Raw genomic sequence first — 19789 nt, 5'->3', positions numbered from 1 at the left:
GGGTCCGGAGGCATGGGGGCTGCCCGGCAAACCGTGAAGCCAGTAGCGCTTGGGCAGCCTTTCCCCGTGGCTGGGAGTGGGAGGGAGGAGGGTGCGGAGTTGGGGCGGGCCTGGGATGGGGAAATGGGCGGGGCCAGGGCCTATGGAGGGTCCTCTTTTTTTATTTATTAGATATGGTAACCCTACCTCTAATACTAGTCAAAAAGCTGTTCATTGACAGAAAATTGGGTTTTCAATAAAACAAGGATTTGGGGGAAAGTGTTTGCTTTTTGCAGAAAATTTAGAATTGTCATTTAAAAAACACCTAAATATTGCCTTGATGGTGATATAGTTAGACCAAGGAGCCTGGTTTGTAGAGGAGAAGTGGAATTTAAGGTACTCGTATTACAACTTCAGTGAGATAATGCGACAGCATTTCAAAATTGAAATGTTTCTGTATTTGGCCAAAATTTGTTGGTATTCAAATTTCCACTAAAAATCAAAAATTTCTACAGTAAGAAGAAACATTTTTGACTACTTCTAATTAAATTTTCCAAGTATCAACTAGTTAGCTTTGTTACATAAAAAATTAAAAGTTAAATCTACCTGAAAGAAGAAATAAAAATTGCAAGACATAAGTAGTCTTATGAGGTTTACCATATTTTGGATTTGAATTTTTGAATACTTGGGTATTTCTAAGGCAATTATCACAATGCTGTCTGAGCACCCTACAAATTACTTCAACCTTTTTGCTATACAATGCTTTACTGTAACCCTTAACCACCACAAAGTTATACATTAGTTCTTTAAAAGAGCCCATGTTCACTATGTAAAGCATACGACAATAAGGCAGAAAGCACTGTAGTTTTAAGAGACATTCTATTACTTGAAAAATACCACAGCATCAGAACTCCTGGCTGCTGTGCTACATAGACTCCATGAGATGAAGTCCCTGTAGGAAAATTTTACAACTTAAGAAAAAAAAAATTGAATATAAGAATTTTCAAATGAGCTTTGAAACTGAAAAAAGCTCTAACAGCTATAAAAGCAAGCCGGGGGAGATACTTCTCAGACAGAAGGAGTCTAATATCGCAGACAGGGTTTCAAAGTTTTCACATGACCCCCACAAGAACCCGTGTCCTGTCCCATGAGGCCACAGTACTTAAAATGACAACACCGTACATTCAACAAGAGAACATTCTTTCCTGAACTTCCTAGAACAGACACAGTGGTGGTTTTGCCCTTAGGTCAGCTGGGGCACCACACCATTCTTTTTTCTTTTTTTTAAATTAGAGAAATAAAGTTTCCTTTACTTCTCTTCCATACATCATTCATAGCTGTTCAATTAAACATGCCCCTTCATGATATATTCATGCATGGGAATCTGTGCTAGTGCTTTAGTGCCTTCTGTATACTAAGCAGAGTGAAGCAGCAGCAGGACTTCACTGAATAATCTGCTAGCCACACTGAAGAGCACCAGGAGTCACTGATAAAACTTTCCTACATATGGCAAAGAGTCCTGTGGCACGTTATAGACTAACAGATGTTTTGGAGCACGAGCTTTCGTGGGTGAATAACCACTTCTTCGGATGCATGTATTCACTCACGAAAGCTCATGCTCCAAAACGTCTGTTAGTCTATAAGGTGCCACAGGACTCTTTGCTGCTTTTACAGATCCAGACTAACACGGCTACCCCTTTGATACTCTCCTACATATGTGCACCTAATGTAAATTATATTGTTCCCCCAAAAATTTAGGCTCAGGGGTGTCTCTGGATGGAGAACTATGGTGTTATGAATTTTGTAAACCAAATTCAAGTTGTCAAAACTGAACAACTACTGTGTGTCCAAGAATTTTTAGACCCTTAACGTAAAATGTTTAGCTTCACCAAAGCATGAATGAAATCCATCAAAAATGCAGTAGAAACAATAGTCCCAAAGCTAAATTACACCAGATAGAAATTGTTATAATAATGTGTTGTAGAAAAGCCAAAAAACACACACATAAAAGGTGAAAGGAAAAAAACCTTGTTCAGCTAGTTTCAAAATTCAGTTTCATAAGAAACCAAGCACATGACAAAAAGCCAGCCTTCTCTTAAAAAGAAAATCACAGAAAATTAATAATAAACTGTAAAAAATAATAAGTCACCCATGGTGGTCTGCCTACCTACTTCTGTACAGAGAAGTAATGTGGATCCTGGGGAAGCAAACACTCCCAGTAGCAAACCTGCTGCATTTGGAGATGGGGAAGCCAAGAGAGAATTGATTCAAGTAGTCTGAGCAGTTACTTCTGAAATTGTTTCTGCAGCACTACAAAGCTTACAAGATAATGGGTCACCCAGATCCAGGATATTTGAACGAACAGACCGCAGGACATGAGAGCAACGCAGCTGGCAGGGACAAGTGTGACCATAGCTATGAGAGAAGTTCTATAAATTTTGTGCAATTTTAGAAGCAGGGAGGGCCTGTCACCAATATGGCCCAGTATGGAGGAACAGGTGCGGCAGTATACGGTACTGTTAGCAACTGGGCAAGTGACATCATCAACCATTTCTACCCATCTGTCGGCCCTTACGTTTGTCAATATGATGACTAGTTACCAAGATCCTTTTGGTTTTTAGTTGGAGGTTTCTAGCAGGGTGGTCTCAAAGCACTGGTCGTAGGGAGGATACACACTGTTCCATCCCTGTTAATATACTTAGGGATCCGGTGCAGATCCTAGAGCCCATACATCAATTTGGACAAGAGGCAGCCTTGTTCAGGGCAGCATTTCTGGTAGCATTTTCTGCGACTTTGAGGATCAGCGAACTAGTACCTGGGTCCTGCAGTGACTCTTGTAGAAGAGCTCTGGCATTAAGGGATATACATTGGCAGGTGAGTCTGGGATATTAACTTTGATCCATTTTTGACCTCTTCAAAGAGACCAAAGTAAATCCAGTATCTCTTCAAAATCATGGGCAATTAAGAATAATAAATTGTAAAAAATAATAAGTTGCCTATATACTGTACTATATATAGTTAAATCTATTTAAAAGAAAACATCAATATTTTGTGCAATCAAAAACTTATGATCTATTAGATATTTTAAACTTAAAACTATTTTACCCTATTTTTAACTACCACCTCAGTTCTAATATGCAGCAAGGAAGCCCATCAGTAACCAAAATATAATTCTTACCATGGAAATAATGGATGTCTAGTCCTCTATAGATTCAGATGGAAATGTGGATCAACTGGTTACACTATTATACCCCAAGAGTTCAAAAACATATTTCTAACCCATCCTTCTGTGCTGCTGTGTTAATTATATAGTAGTGTTAGAATGTTCTAAGTGTCATAAAAAATATTCTCCCCCTTTCATATGTTACATGGTTCTTTATATATGCAAATTAACAACCCCATTCTTCGGGAATTCAGAGAAAAATACTGCCTGTGCAGTAAAATTGATCGATATGAAACTTCCAACACTACTGATACAATAAGAGTGGATAATGGAAACATAGTAGTTTACTGGCTTTACTTTGATGGGGCTTTTCCATCCTTTTCAACTTTACGGTTTTACATTTAAGTACAGCACTCATAGGCATGTAGGTTGGTGCTTTAAAAATACAAAAGAATTTGTATGCTCCTTCAAATAAATCTCGATATAAATTTTATAGATATACTTTGCACTCAAGTCAGACACGGCAAATTACAACTCCTATTTTGTGAATATTTTGTAAGCTAAAAGTAATTTTAATGGTCTGTCCCCATTAACATGAAAGATGTTTTGTTAAAAAAAATAAAAAATATTTAATACACAGTAATCACCCCAACTACCAAATACAGTAAAAGGGCAGAGTCAACTACAGAAATATTTGGGACAAATGAGATAAGCAAGACTCACAAAGCCCTTTTATGCCAATTAAATAGTTACATCTTATTCAGTAGTTATTAGGGAACTTAAAAAAATAAATAAAAAAACCACACATAAAAAACTTAGCTATACTGTAAGAAAGAACCATCCTCTGGATCATCCAGAATATTTTAATGTCTGAATTGTTTTTCTCTTGTACTCTTTGTACAGTGATGGAGGCAACTCCTGACAATATTATTGCATGGAGAGGGTTAAAGGCAGAATCACAATATTTCTCTAATTTTGTCATAATTTGTCTATCTATGACAAATATTCAGGCACAAACTTATAAGCATATTGGCTAAATGTTTGTTTTAACTTCTGTGTCATACCTCAGCACAAACTCTCAGATTTTTGGCTAAGTCAACTGAGTACCTGTTATCTTTCCCATTCTGTATTGCAGAATAGCGATCTGAAGAGCGCTCACAAACATACGTGTTCCTTCTGGTCATTCCACCAACAGGAAATACGTTGTTCTAGAAGGAGAATAAAAATGAGTGAAGACAGATACAGTTAATTAATATATACACAATTTAAATGAAGTTATCCAAAAAAACACAACTCAGCATATAAGAATATATTTGATTTTAAAGTGTGGCATCTAAATTCCAGACCAGTGGTTTTCAATCTCTTTTCATTCGCAGATCCCTAAAAGATTTCGAATGGTGGTGTGGTTTCCTTTGGAAATCTTAGACATTATCTGTGGACCCCCACAGGTCCACAGATCACAAGATGAAAACCACTGCTCTATGGTAACAACAATCTTTCGCAGACATAGTCTACGGACCCCCAGGGTCCGTGGACCACAAGTTGAAAACCACTGCTCTAGACTGTGTGAGAGAAGACATTAAATGTACAGAACAACTTAATTAAACCTGTTGACAAAGTACTTATTCGATCATCTATCCATTTCTAATGCTCCCATCACCATGCTGTGTAGGCTCCACTGGAATTCACTGAATAAAAGCAAGGAAACGTGTAGTTAAGGAGAAAACTTGCTTTATTAACATCCAATTCCTGCACACAATAAAGAAGTCCTATAGGCCTTGATCATCCAGTGCGACGGGGACACCCACACAGAAGTCACACTGAAGTCAACAGGACTCCATGCAAGTTTAAGGGCTTCCCTGTGTAGATTTAATTGCCCTCACAGCTTCAATCCTACAATTTGTTGTCCTTTGTTGATAATGACAAAAATCTTTCAATCTGCACTGCAGTACTCAATGTCAGTATTCAGCTAAAGTCAGGTATTAACAAGAACTAAGGAGGATTTTGTCCTTAGCCACCATAGTGACAGGTGCCAAATAAATATGTGTAATATTAATAGTAGAAAAACATTCTCATTGATTTTTTTTGTGCTTCCCTACCTAAAACCTATTTTTAAAATGTTTCTGACAGCTAATTATCTCTTAAAGAGCTAATTATAGTATAAAAATTTAAAGTAAAATTCTCAATTTTTAGATGGGATTAATTGAATTTTGATTTTTCAAAATGTTTGTGTAGTTGACGGGTTGACATTAATTCATAATTACATGTTAAAATAATTAGTGTACTGTAAGACAGAATGAAGTTTGTAAACATGCAGTACATCTTATAAAGTGTTTTGGAAAATATACTACATTAATACAGATCATTATATTTCAGCATGGCCGATTAAAATACTCCACAATCTATGTAAATGCAAGAAAGCGTGTGGAATAGGCTGTGGTCATAAGACAGACAGTTACTTCAGCAAGGACAAGGCACACGAACACTTGGATCCATACTTTCATTCATTCTAAAATTACAAAAATCTCTCGTACACAATGGGAAATTTGGGATAGCTGCTATGAATTTTAAATATTGTGTATAATAGAATCATAGAATCATAGGACTGGAAGGAACCTTGAGAGGTCTTCTAGCCCAGTCTCCTGCACTCAAGGCAGGATTAAGTATTATCTAGACCATCCATGACAGGTGTTTGTCCAACCTGCTCTTAAAAATCTCCAAGTACGACCTTTATGCTTATGTGTCAATATGTTAAAGACACAAAAACAGGCATATTTATGTGAACAGTGCCATTGCCTGCATAGTTCTTTACAGCCAAGAAGAGGGCAAGTTCTTCTCTCTTGAAAGTTTCAAAGGTTTTGCTTATTCTTTTAAAAATGCTTTCAGGCTTATGTATTTTTTACTCTTTTAATGATACATTTGAAGTGTGCTTTTTTTTAAATTACAAACAAGGGGGCCTTTAGACCCAGACAATCCTGAAGTATGGATTGTTGTACAGGAGTTTGAATTTTCAAGTCAATCCACTGTGGTTTTTGATGCTCTTTTAAAAGTAAGCTGAAGCTGCTCTTGAAAGAAACTGAAGTTATGCTGTTTTGAATACAGTACATCTGTCTCCTTTATCCCCCCTCACACCATAGAACAAAAACTGCAAAGAACTACTGAGTAATCTGAGAAATACAGTTTCCTCATCTGATGTTATTTTATAATATAGATTAACCAACTGTAACATTCGGTTTTAAACTAAACTGTTACATAATAGGAATCAATGTGTGTTAGGGACAATAAACATTTTCTAACAAATCTAGTCTTTCCCACCACCATGTTAGCCTTAAAATGATTCAGAAATGGGTGAATTTTTTTCACCCCATCCCTCTTTGGCAAATTACAGTTAAAAATTATTTTTTTTACCAACAAGTTATATAGAAAGAGGGAATTTATAAAGGAAATTGTTGTTCAACCTCAACTACAGCTGTAATATCAGATGCCACTACATCTTAGTCTTGCTCATCATGAAACCTCTTTCACAAGTGCTCTAAAATAGTAACGGATTTACAATGAACAATTACTGTAGTGCTTATTAGCAAGTAAATCAATTTCTCACTCTACCACTAAGATACTTCATTTAATTAGTTCACCGTAAGCAAAGAAATGTTTTTGACATATCAGCCTACAACACACATCAGCATAATCAGTTTTTGGGAGACACAGTTTTGGGAAAGCATGGAAGATTTACAATCCAATGAAATCTAATCTAACAGGACAAAAAGTTCCAGTACATGTTCCACACAGCCACCACTTCGAGTCCCCCCAGGGAGAGATTTTTAAACAAAATGAAGGCTTAAAAGCAGCTGTGTGACGTATTGCAGACACGGTCTGTGAGAGGAAGGAATCCTTATAATTTAGCAGATTTAAAAGTTGATTTTGTCTGAAGAGAGAATTTCTTTAGCAGTGGCATGGATTCCATCCTCGGAATCCAACATGGAGGTCACAGTGTACTAAATCCCAATGGAAAAAGCAAATTCTTACAGTCTATCACATGGATACTTTTTCCCTGACTGCACTGTACAAGCACTACTATCTTGATACTTAACCAGTTTTTGTCTTCTCTTGAAAAAATTAGCACAGGTTTGAGTCGTATTACAAAATCTGAGACTTCTGTACTACAAATAAATTTTTCTTATTACGAGTTCATGCTTTTAAATGAAGTATCATAAATTCCTGTAAAGGTAACAAGCAAAAAAATTTGACTGTATGCCCCGAAGACCCATGATACTGCACAAGCCTGCCAACATTTTTAGGTTAAAATATTAAAGTATAAGAAAAAATGCTTCCAATAACTAGTCCAACAGCTGTCTGGAAGCTTTTTTTTTATTATTCTCCCCAAAAGGAGATGCACCGTTTCCGGAGACAACACAATATCAGGTCGATGCCTCAGTGGACAGAGCAAGCTGCTATTCCATCCCTGTTTCAAAAATAAATTTAATATACAGTCCTCAAATGAAGGACATATCAGATATTAAACTGATAAGAACAGATATAAAACTTAGAAGATAATTTATTTTATTTTTAAAAAGCATATACAGCATAGCTTCTTATTGGTACACAGGAATAAGCTACCAAAATACACAGTTAACAGAATATTCACTAACTAATATAAGGCTAATGCTTATATAAGATGCCAAGTATACAGCAGATATTGCCCCAGCCGATTTAAAAACACTCACACTTGGAACTGCAGGCGCTTTCTTTCTTTCTGGACCTACAAGTGGACTTGCTGCCATTTCTCCTTTGGATCCAACTGTAGTGCTGCTAAGTTTACGTGACACATCTTTGTCCCATTCCTCTTTCTGTTCACTTTCCACACTATTTGCCTGAGCCCTTTTTGTGTATGATACAGCAGGAGGAATTGATGGACCAACTGTCAAATAAAAACAAAATTATACTATCTAAAAACAATCATTGCTTCTCCCTCAGTCAATATACTCTGAAGTATGATTCTCTACATGTGGAAAAAAACCTTTGGAATGACTGTAAGACTGCAAGGCTGCTGTATATGTTACCTGTAAAATGTGATCGTTACATACATTGTTATCTTTAAATCAATTTGAACCACCTGTCTCTTCATTACAAATTTGAAGACATGTAGTGTACGTTCAGTACTTCGTGTTACATATTAGTATTGATTTATAAGTTTCTACTTATATTTTAGTTCTAATTTTAACCGATTTTATACATCGATTTGCTAAAAAACAAAGCAAAGAAAATGAGATGGGCAAAATGATGAAAGGGAAACTGTTCCAAAATATTTTTATTTTTTAAAACCTTTCCTTACTTTAGGATGGCCACTAACGCATCTCCTGAATACTGGACAATCCAATACTTTTGGGAATGGCATGGGCCCATTCCCGCCTGTGTGACCTCATCTCCATCAGCGTGACCTTGCAATCACCATCTGTGCAAGGTCATGCTGCATGCAGGATCCCTGTATCCACTGGGACAAAAGGGGTGGGGGGTCACACACAGGCAAGACCAGAGCAGCACGCTCTTCAAAATGGTGTCCTCCATGCGTGAGACTGGATAACGTCACATCTGTTTTTACATTAGTGTCAGACGGGACAAACTGGACAAAAGCAGGACTGCTTTGCTTAAAAGCGGACATATGGCCTGTCTACCCTATCCTCACTCTCCTTAACCCATGAGTAAAGCTTTTGTTCACAGAATAAATTAAAACTATTTTATTTACTTTATGCTTATGTGGGAGAATCGCAGCTCTCCCCGGGCAGATCCTCAGCTGGTGTAAAATACACAACTCCATTTATTTCAATGGAGTTCGACAGTTTGCACTAGCTGAGGATCTGCCCCAATGTATTATTTACTTCTGTGAAAAAAACCCCACTACTGACCTGTACAGGAGGGAACAGGATTGGTGAGAGGTGGAAGTCAAAGTAGGAGGAGGAAAGGGTCAAGAGTTTCTCAATAAAAAAAGTTTTAGCATTTGACTGCCTGGGTTTTTTTGTTTTGTTTTTGTTTTTAAACTTTTCATATTTAAAATGTGAATATTTACTCCATTTTGTATACCTACTACCACCTGAAGATGCTTCCCAATAACTCTGTAAAATGATTATCCCTGGTTAACCCAATGATTTGGCCTTCGGTCTCAGAATGCATAAAACACAATAGCCTGCAGTCTTGGAGTTTATTCAGATCAGGAGTTAACGAACTCTTCCATGAACTATGAATTTGCAATACAGTGTTTTTTTAAAAAAAGTATAGTTTTGAATATAATAGAAAATTAGAACTTGTATTTAATTCCATACAGAATTTAGAAGGTGATAGCTACACCAAAGTAACAAACCCAAAAGGGTCAATTCTATTAAGCTGGCCCACATTTACCACAGAAGCGCTCGTACGGATAAGAAGCATCATGGTGTGGCGTGACGAGGCACACAAGAAATGCACAGAGAGGTGGAGTGCCAGGCTCACAAAACACTGCACACTCAGATTTAAATTGTGTGGGTTACTTTACTTGTTTGAATGTCATCCCCACCATGATCACTGAACCGTCGTTGTTTCTGATTGGTCGATATACTCCGCTGGACTTTCAGGTGAGCAGGAGACTGCATAGAGCTGTTGTTGAGGTCACTGCTGGGTCGAGACCTTTGACTCAGGTTACTACTGGACAGGGATTCACTTCCTTCAAACTACAAGCATAAGAAAGCATTTTAAATATTTTTGAAATGTAGACAAATTAACATTATCAGCACTACCACATCATTATATAGTGAAGGATTCCTATATAAAGCACTTAATTTGGTCGTTAAGGCTTTTAAATTAAATAGGTTGGAATAGTCATCTCATGTCCATTAATTCTTGGTGTGGCTGAGGAAGTACTGCAGAAGAGTTTTATTCAGTCTCTTTCATCCTATAGTGCTCTTAGGAGGCCAAGAGAAGCCAAGCGTAGATGATGCTGATTTACAATTAAACAGGTTGCCCAGGATTCATCACTTTGCCCAGTGAATATTTCAAAAACCATTTTATTGGTAATGATTTTTTCTAACTGATGTCTGTTATTTCCATAAAACACTTAGGACAAGATCCAAAGCCCATTGAAGTCTACAGAAAGACTCTTGGGAACTTAACGGGTTTTGGATCAGGACCTCAGTAAGTCTCTTCACTTTGAGTAGTGGATTTCTCACCTCTCTCCAATTCCATAATTTTAATGGACACAACGGACAACAGTGAATAGAGCTAAATTTGCAAGTGCTGTGTAATTTTCCATAAACACCACCACCACTGCCAATGGAACTCAATCCTAATAATTAATGCCACCACTGTTACATTCTTGGACCTCTCCTGAATACCATCAAATCACGTACAATGGCTAACTGTCTTGTAATGTGGAAAAATGGAGACAATTACATTTTATTTGTTCGTTAAAAACACACTTAATCCAGGTCTGCAAAGCAAGGGCAGAGCATAAATAAACTGTCACCCAACCCAAGCTAAACTAATTTCTGAATGTCTTATGCAAGGTGAATATAAAATAAAAAAACCAAATATAGCATGTTCAGTACAACTAGATTTAGAACTCAAACTGGCAGATATAAATTAGATAAAACTTACTTCAGGTGGTTTTCTGCCTAGAAGCAGGTAAGTAGCCATGACTTCATCATACTTTTGCTTTACTAAAGACTCATGGATCTCCTCTCTTGAAAACCCCATAGTGACCATTATGTCTAAAAATAAAAAAATAAAAAGCATAGTTTATTCTTAGTGGGACAGGTGCCCTAGAGATTCTTGGCAATTTCTATACACTGAAAATTGAAAACATAAAATTAGAAGATAACTGATGATTCAAATGAATCCACATTGTATTTATTGTTCAGTAATGAACAGACTACAGCCCCATTGTTTTCATTGTTAGTTACTACTTTCTTGAAAACTTTGTGCCTATGCTATTTAAATGAATAAACTAAACCATACCTAACCTGGCAAACACAAAGTATCTCTAGAAAGGGCACCGCGACTAAGTTAAAGTTTCTCTTTTAAATAAACAGCAAATATATTTTACTTTTGTAATAAACCAATTCCCTTTGTGGCACTTTCTATCAAATTGTTTTATTTGCAATAAAACATTTATCATCTATTTCCACATAATAGGAAAATCCTTACCTATTCTTTTGGTGTCATTAAAATCTGGTTCTGGCTCAGTATATGGCTTTAATTCTTCCTCGTCATGGCCAACATTCATCCACCGATCCTTCATAATTTGCTAGGAAATTAAACAAATCTCAGCTAAAGCATTACACTGTTTATTCAATTAGGGCTTTAAAGTAAATTGAAAGCCTCCCATTGATTTTAATGGGAATTGAATCAGCCCCTGTAAGCACCAGTTTAGAAAACAAGATGTTTCTTCGTTCCAGCATCAACCAATACATATTTATGTGAACGACAACAATACTGCTTGGCCAATTAACTAACCAGGAATAGGACCTTTATAAAAGGAGATCTTGTATCACAACAGAGCTCAAAAGCTACCATTATCTGCATGGTAAAAAGCTGGACATAAGTTGCCCTTTAATGTAGTTACCATAATAATAAACCACAGTGATTGCTATTAGGAGAGACGTTGAAGGAAATTTTTAGGAAATTATCTGAAACTTATAACTTGAGATGGAGCCCTGCTAGCTTAATAGGTTCTTTCTATCTCTATAATTTTCTACAAGGCTTTTCAAAGAAAAAAAATGAAACGATTATGCTCTGTTATTATCTCATTAGAATATTCTATTACTGTACATCTTTACACACACTGGCTACACAGGCTGACTTGCATGTCATAGTTGTCTAAAGCAAAAAGGGTCAAGCAGCAGCATCTAAACAAGGCTCAGTGGCTGCTTAACCCTGCTCAGGAGCAAAGACAGACTCCCTTCAGTGTGTGCAGCTGGAGCTGCACTAGTGTATCTCTGGTGACGTCAGATTGAGGTTTCCAGTTTAGACTCTGAGCATTATATTGTTTTCTGATGAGCTGTTTATTCTGACCTCCTCCCACTCTCTTCTTAACTCCTTGTGCCCTCAATACTCTTCTATACCCTTTGCTTCCCCATCTCTTCTTCCATGTCCTGGTCTTCTGAACTCCTTTGTTCCAATTCATTCATCCCTCCTTGCTTTCTCCCTCACCCCTTAAAATATTTAACATGCATTAAAAAAAAAAAAAAAAAAAAAAAAAAAACCCAACCAAACAAAACCCCCCCCCTCCAAAAAATCAGATTAAAAAAAAAAATCCTAACACAGTACATTTGCCAATCAGCAGTATGATTGGATGCTGAAACCCTGTCTCTGCCTCCCCTATTTGTCTCTCTCACACTCTCTGCTTGGACATTACCTAGTACAACGGGACCCTGAGTTTGGTTGAGACTTCTATGTGCTACTGCAAAACAAATAATTTATTCCAAAACAATTTTTATAACAACAATTTCTTTACATAATTTAAAAGCCTGTGTAGAAATGCCACTATGTTCCCAAATGACTGTTGTCCTTTGCAAGCTAGGACAATAAACACTGGCTATGACCATTCATCTTTTCCTGTGGATTGTCTCTCTTTAAAACATATTCACAGTTCATCTCAAGAAAGAACTTTGCATTTAACTATTTCCATGCCATGCAACCATCTTTAATATTATAGATTGTATCTATACATTTTTGCGAGATTTCTTCCTGATACACCTTGCCATTCCTGAACAATTATTCAGAGGGAATCCCAAAACTCCACCAAATTTACTCCTTAAACACATACCTACCTCCTGCTGAATAGCTAGAAACAATACTTATCCTTCAGCTACGATGACAGGTAGCAAAGCCTCTTTAGAGATCGACACAAATGCCGCTCACCAGGTTGCCAAAAGAGAGACGTGACCACCAATCTATCCTCCCCCCACAAATTCCAAAAATGTCACCTCCAGAAAACACTTCAGTTGAATCCCTCTAAGAGAGAAAGGCTCAATTTTCCTAGGATGTAACCTGGGTCTTGCACTACTACATGGCTGCCAAACTAAAGACCAATTTTTGTCTTACTGCTATTAATAGCACAGAGAACAAAATCTTAAAAACAGCTATTCAGATATGTCAGTTCACTTATTAGCCAACTAATGTTTTGCTGACAGTAAGATCACCAGATATATGATTAAAATTCTGCCTCAGAAATAATCTTCGTAATTATTTTTGCTAATGGACACAAACTGCTGCTGTCTTCTGGCCACAGACTCCGCTGACAGTTGACTGATTATTTACAAGGAGTCTTATCACATGATTGTTGCTAGGACTATTACTATCCAACTGCAAGGTTCACAACAGACAGAAGATGCTGGAATGCTTCAGTTCATTAGTAGTATTCTCAGCAAATAGAGCAGGAATGCAAAACTATTTCTACAATGATATTTTTGGCAAGAGGAACCACCCTTCTGAGAAGCATCCCATTCCTCCCCTCCATCCCCACTAGATCTTCCAGCAACATGACTGGACCAACACCATTTTTGATGCAGTGCTATTAGTTTTGTCCCTCTCCTTGCTATTCAGTTCTATGGTTCAAAAACTTCTCTAATCTAGTTCTCCATATTTTAAAGATGAGTATGTTTTTAAGCTAAAATTCAATTTTGTCAATTAAGTACATTAATTTAGAGGTATTATCTAGTTATTGTTCAATATCCAAAAGAGCCCACTTGCAGTAAAAGCACTTTTAAAGCGTATGGAGATGATCTAGCCTCAGAAGGATCAGTATTACATTTGTAGGGAGTTCAGTCTGGCTTTTGGTCAGCTAATTATACAGCAACAGCTTTGGTCGGGATATTTTAAAATCTGATTATCAACCCAAACTATATTTCAACTGACTAGATGCTGTGCAATGCACTTTGCCTGAAGTCTTAGGGAAGGACTATCTAGTAACGTTCTGGCTTGGTTTGAGACTTGCTAGTCTCAAAAACATTCATTTTGTTATTCTTCGTAACTGTAAATCTGCCCTGTTGCAACTTCCCTGCTTCTCATTTCTTTTAGAGAACTTGAAATCTTGTCAATTTAAAGAAGTCCCAAGTAGTTTCTGGTATTGTACCTGCCCCTAAATCAGGGGTTTTCAGGACAATTTTTTTGGTGGCCTCCAAGTGCAGCCATCAACTCTTGCTGGTGGCCGCTCTCACACTTTTCCCTAAAATACCTGATTAGCTTTAGGAAAACCAAATACATATGCACATATACATGTCCAAATCATTGTAATTTATTTATTGCTAGCTAGTATGTCTGTTGTGAAAAATGGTATAAACAAACATACAAGTATCACTTTTCACAGCAGACTTACTCAGCCCTGGCAAGCCTGGGAACAAATTAAGCCCTGGATGCAGGGTTGGGGGAGGCAGTGGGGGCCAGGGGAGACAGGAAGGCAGTGGGGGGCCAGAGCCCGAAGCCCCACAGCTGGAGCCCAGGGACGGAGCCTGAAACCATGTGGCCAGAGCCTGCTGCCCCTCCACCCCAGGACTGAAGCCCAAAGCCTGAGCCCCACCACCCCTGGGAAGGTGGGGAACTCACTGGCTGCCTGCTCCTCCAGCGATGTGCCCAAGGTATCTCCTGAGTGGAGCAGGGCACAACCCTTGCTGCTGGCCCCAGCATCCAGGAGCAACAGAGAGGGGGAGAGGGGGTGCCTTCCCCACCCCACCCCCCCATCACAGCCCAGGAGGCTAGGCTGCAAGAAAAGCCCCTGGTGGCCACATTTGAGAAACACTGCCCTATATATCCCAGCAACATTTGTGATTGTAAAACAACCTTTTCCTACTTTTAAAATATGTTTCCCTGTTCCCTGTTTGTATGGTTTATAATATTTACATAACACATACCAGCCCAAGGGCTAAGCCTACTGCTTAAGGCGCTGTTTCTTCAGTTCCAATTTTGTTGCTGTTGTTACTGGTAAACACCCTCTGGGGGTGGGGGGGAAAAAAAAAAAAAAAAAAAAACACACACTGGATCTCTTACCAGAGCAGCATGAGAGTGTCATGCTAGTGCATAGCTCAGAAACAACAAATGACCAGTAACAAAAAAAAAGTGAAGCTGACTAAGCAAAATACTGTCAAAACACACAAACTAAAAAGAGAAAAATATTCTCAAATCTTTTCCAGTTCCAATAACCATATATATTAATTGTAACAGTAACAAGTGCAGCATTTTCTGATGGAAATGTGAATTTTAAGTTGATTTTGTCCCTATAGTTAACATGCTGAAGAGGACTAGAAGCAGCACTCAGGCAGGTATATAAACAATTTATTTCCAAGCTAAACTTTTCACCCCAAATAATACTTCATATCTCATTAATAAAATGCATTTTTGTGACGGTGCTCATCTTCAAATTAGAGGATGGATTCTTGCCCTATGTTTCATTTCAAGAGTGCCTCAGATTCTGTTTATTCACTCCCTTTTTGCAGATATTTGGCAGTAACCCATTTTCTACCCTAGAAAAGTCGGCTCCTGTATGGCTGCCATCAGCAACACTCTACAGGGACAATGATGGGTTTCAAAGAATAGGAGTATATGATTGTCATACTCAAACACTGAGGAGCCCAGTTATGCCTCCAGGGTTTCCAAGAATCTTTAATCTGAAGTGCTAGACCTGAATCTCTTTACAAGAAGAAACTTATAAATGGAAGGCTGGAAGAAGCCATTCATTCTGAAGTCAGTCTTTCAGCTTCTTGCAGTTACTAACCTCTTATCAATGTATTCTCTAGGCAGGAATATAATGTAATTTATTACAATCAACCAATCAGAAAATGCCATTACCCAACTTCCATCCAACTGTTGAACACAGCAGTTATTCTGAAACGAAAAATACTTGTGCCAGAAAGCTCAAACTACTACACTGGAAAAAAAAACCTGCTTAAATAGGATGAATTCTCTGGAACACCACCCCCTGCTAGGAAAGCAAACACACGAAGATAAAATAAAGGTCACTAGTGACTAATGCACATTGTACCTCAAACATTTTATCATCCGTTGTACTTTTTATTTCAGATACGGGATGGGCATTATCAAATAATAAATCTTTCTTTGCCAGAGATCTCCAAAAGCAATATAAAACGGCAATTAGATTTGCGGTCTAAATCTATACATAAAAAAATATTTGGTGTAATATACTACATCATCCCCGGAGCCAATCAGCAAACATATGCTGTTACAGGAAACGGCATTTTACATTAAACTACTTGACTAAATTGTACATTTTGAAGCACCTTACAAAACTGTTAAATAACTGCTTAAAACCAGATTTCCCCACTCCTGGTAAATCTCGCATACATTTTTACAGACAAAACCGCATGACTCAATTCACTGTGAATTCTCATAAAATAGATTTTTAGCTGAAGGACAGGACAGAACTAGTAGTATTATTTCTTGGTTACCAAAAAATAAAATTATTAGTGCCCAGGAAATTAGGAGAGGAAACAAGATTAAGCAAAACTAGCTAACAACTATCAAGTTTACCATTGTAATGGCTTTCAATATTTGTGTTTATGATACCAGACAAATGAAAACTCATTTCCAATTATAGTCAGAGCTATTCATCTTGCCTCCACTCTCTAGGCAGTAGGCTGGCAATTTTAAATCATGGCAAGAACTCTTGGGGCATTGCTTCGCACTGCTTTTTGTTTTACCTCAACCAAAAAAATGTTCCCCAAAACAGCCATCTACAACCCCATTCTGCTTTCCACATTTTTTTGAACTAGCTCCATGTTTGACCATTTGCAAGAAGCCAAATGGAAGCAGTTTGCACTTTGTAATGCTCTTAAAGTGACAGTCCTTTGATCAGCCAAAAGTTAAGAAAGGGAAAAGACTCCACAGCCTCGCCTCATATTCAAACTGCACTGCCCTCTGCAATGCTTCCTGACAATCCTAGGAACTGCAGGCCTCTACAACAGAAATAAAGTGGGATCTCGCTTTCAGAAACAATGTCCTGTCTAGTTATTGGAGTAAATAGCTCATTCTTGCTGTGAAGATAATTTCAGAAAGAAATTACTTACTTCTAAGCTCCCTCGTTTGATTGGATTCAGTACCAATAGTTTTTTCAGTAGATTTTCACAGTCTGTGGACATATAGAATGGAATACGGTACTTTCCCCGTAACACTCGCTCCCTCAGTTCCTAGATAGAAAAGAAAATATATTCTTGACGCTGAAAAGTTAGCAAATTGAAATTGAGATGTCAAATTTCAACTGTACCTTTAAATTCTGACCATCGAATGGCAAGGAGCCACTGACTAGTGTGTAAAGAATAACTCCAAGACTCCATACATCCACCTCTGGGCCATCATATTTCTTTCCTTGAAAAAGTTCAGGAGCAGCATAGGGTGGGCTTCCACAAAAAGTGTCTAGTTTGTTACCAATTGTAAATTCATTACTAAAACCAAAATCTGCAATTTTAATGTTCATGTCTGCGTCAAGTAGAAGGTTTTCTGCCTAAGAGAAAAATATTGAAAGAAAAATGGCCAAATGTATACATCACAATAAAGATCAACATATAAGTGTGCATCGCTTGTTGAGAAGAAAAGTTACATTTTCCAAAATAGCCAGTTTGACATTAGAGAACAAAGGAAACAAAACCTGTGAATTCACTACTTAGAGTATTGCTATTTAAAATATCTGGAGTTCAATTTTGAGGTGCAAATAAAGTTAAATTCAAAGGATTTATTGTTCAGACAATAATTTACAGTGTATAAAGCTAGACAGCAGTTAAAACTAGTTGACTGTGGATTCAAAAGCAATCTAGTGCTTCTAAATTGAAAGCTTTGCCTAGAAGACTTAACTGGTTTGCTTCCAAAGGATATAAATTGAGTCCCAGGCATTTTGCCATGTGTATGGGTAGGTGTGGGAAGAAAAGGGGTTGATTCTCATTGATTAGTAAAGCATGTTGATTTGCCATTAAATATAGCTTTTACACTAAACTTGGTACATTTTGTTAACTAAGAGGATACACAAAAAGAACAGGAGTACTTGTGGCACCTTAGAGACTAACAAATTTATTAGAGCATAAGCTTTCGTGGACTACAGCCCACTTCTTCGGATGCATATAGGAGGATACGCTACATCTATATGCATTTATTTAAGCAGTTAAATAGATTAAGATATTTATTCTTATTTTTACATTTTTATTGTGTTAGAAAATAGTGAATGATGCATTTCTTATTTACTAGATGATTAATATTTACTTGTGATTTATGTTGTGATGTATATGGATGAAAATTGGAATTCAATTAACTGCATGAAAACAGCATTATAATATTGGTTTTTTTTAATCAGTTAAATAGAACTACCTTAAACATGCCACATATGTAAGTAAAAAGGTTGATCAAAACAAGTTCTGCATGCAAAACTAACTGATTTATTAGACAAAGAAGGTACCTTTAGTTAGTAAATGTAACTGTTTGTTTCTGGTCACCATGTCCTTCAAGATTTTTAGAACTAGAAGATCATCCTCTCACACCTCATTTTTATTTAGAGACTGGAAGAGGAAAACAAGCTTTCCTTGTTTTTTCAACTCTCAGCCAGACTAGTCTTTGAACTGTATTAGTTGGATAAACTGAAATGAAGAAAATAGTCCCTGCACCAGGAGAAGAGGTTACTGCTATCAAAAGCTGATTTGGCATTTCAAACAAAAGTTCTGGGTGCCTAGCCAGTGACTTCCACCATTTCAGTGGTTTGACTTTCTTTAAAAACTTCAGCAACAAATATGTATTGCTTAATTACTTAAAATTAATTATAGTAAGTTTAAGTCTTACTTCATTTTTAAACAGGTTTATTTTAAAAAAGACAATTAAATATTTTTTTTATTTTAAAAAAAACTTCAGTTTTTTTCCACCCTCATTTAGGACTTTAAAACACAAGTGTCTGTTTGGACAACAGATATTTCCTGATACTTTCTGTACTTTATTTCATCATCCTTTGCCAAAGTTTCCCCTCCTCCATCATTACTCAGCATGCTTTAATAGCAGCAGCAGCCAGGCAAATCTCAGAAACATTTACTTCAATAATGTGCTGTGTGTATTTACACAGGTGGAATACAGGATAGTTACTATAAAAGTTTTGTCAGTTTGAGTTTGTGATAGTCACATTACTCAGGAGCAGTGAAGCTACAATGAGTTATGCAGGTCAACACAAACAAGTGCTAAAGAAAATCTTCATACCACAGCATTCCCCCGTCTTTTGGATATGCGATGTGTTAAGGAGAAAACTGTTTTAAAAACCTGTAAAAGGTTCCCAAGCAGTTTTATTTTGACTATTTCTAGTATCCATCTCCCTGCAAATCCAGGAGCCTTGGTTACCATGAGTACAACTGTATAAGCCTCAGAGGGAGAGAAATTCAAAATTAATATAAACACACCTCTATAAATAATCAAAAATAGAAAACATCCAATGTCTCGTGACTTTATGGAATTTGAAGTAAGTGCTGGGTCCCACTGGGAAGCTAGGAATCTCCCGCTTCCAAATGGCATAAAGTTCTCAAGTCTAACCCTGGAATAGCTCAAGACATTAGACTTTAAGGCTGTCACATTTTAATATCTACAGCCACTGTTACTATCCCAGCATTGAATCCTACTATACCAGGTGCAACTTTGGAGGAAATAGAA

The 19789-nt window shown here is 37.2% G+C and overlaps 1 protein-coding gene and 1 pseudogene across 1 annotated transcript in view; both read right to left on the bottom strand.

Moving 5' to 3' along the window:
• Nucleotides 1–4166: 4166 nt before the first annotated feature.
• The window catches only part of MARK1 (microtubule affinity regulating kinase 1), a 90982-nt gene continuing 75359 nt past the window's right edge, over nucleotides 4167–19789 (bottom strand). Inside the window, exons 8-14 of the mRNA XM_034764619.1 lie at nucleotides 17385–17621; nucleotides 17188–17307; nucleotides 11315–11414; nucleotides 10766–10878; nucleotides 9669–9843; nucleotides 7867–8060; nucleotides 4167–4350 (exon numbers count right to left, since the gene is read on the bottom strand). Of these exons, the coding sequence (XP_034620510.1) occupies nucleotides 4201–4350; nucleotides 7867–8060; nucleotides 9669–9843; nucleotides 10766–10878; nucleotides 11315–11414; nucleotides 17188–17307; nucleotides 17385–17621 (1089 nt within the window). The 3' untranslated portion in view covers nucleotides 4167–4200. The remainder of the gene's footprint in view (nucleotides 4351–7866; nucleotides 8061–9668; nucleotides 9844–10765; nucleotides 10879–11314; nucleotides 11415–17187; nucleotides 17308–17384; nucleotides 17622–19789) is intronic.
• Nucleotides 7528–7696, bottom strand: LOC117875661 (annotated as a pseudogene).

Source organism: Trachemys scripta, chromosome 3 (assembly GCF_013100865.1).
Source record: "Trachemys scripta elegans isolate TJP31775 chromosome 3, CAS_Tse_1.0, whole genome shotgun sequence".
Lineage (NCBI taxonomy): Eukaryota > Metazoa > Chordata > Testudines > Emydidae > Trachemys > Trachemys scripta.
This window is presented reverse-complemented; position numbering and strand designations above follow the sequence as displayed.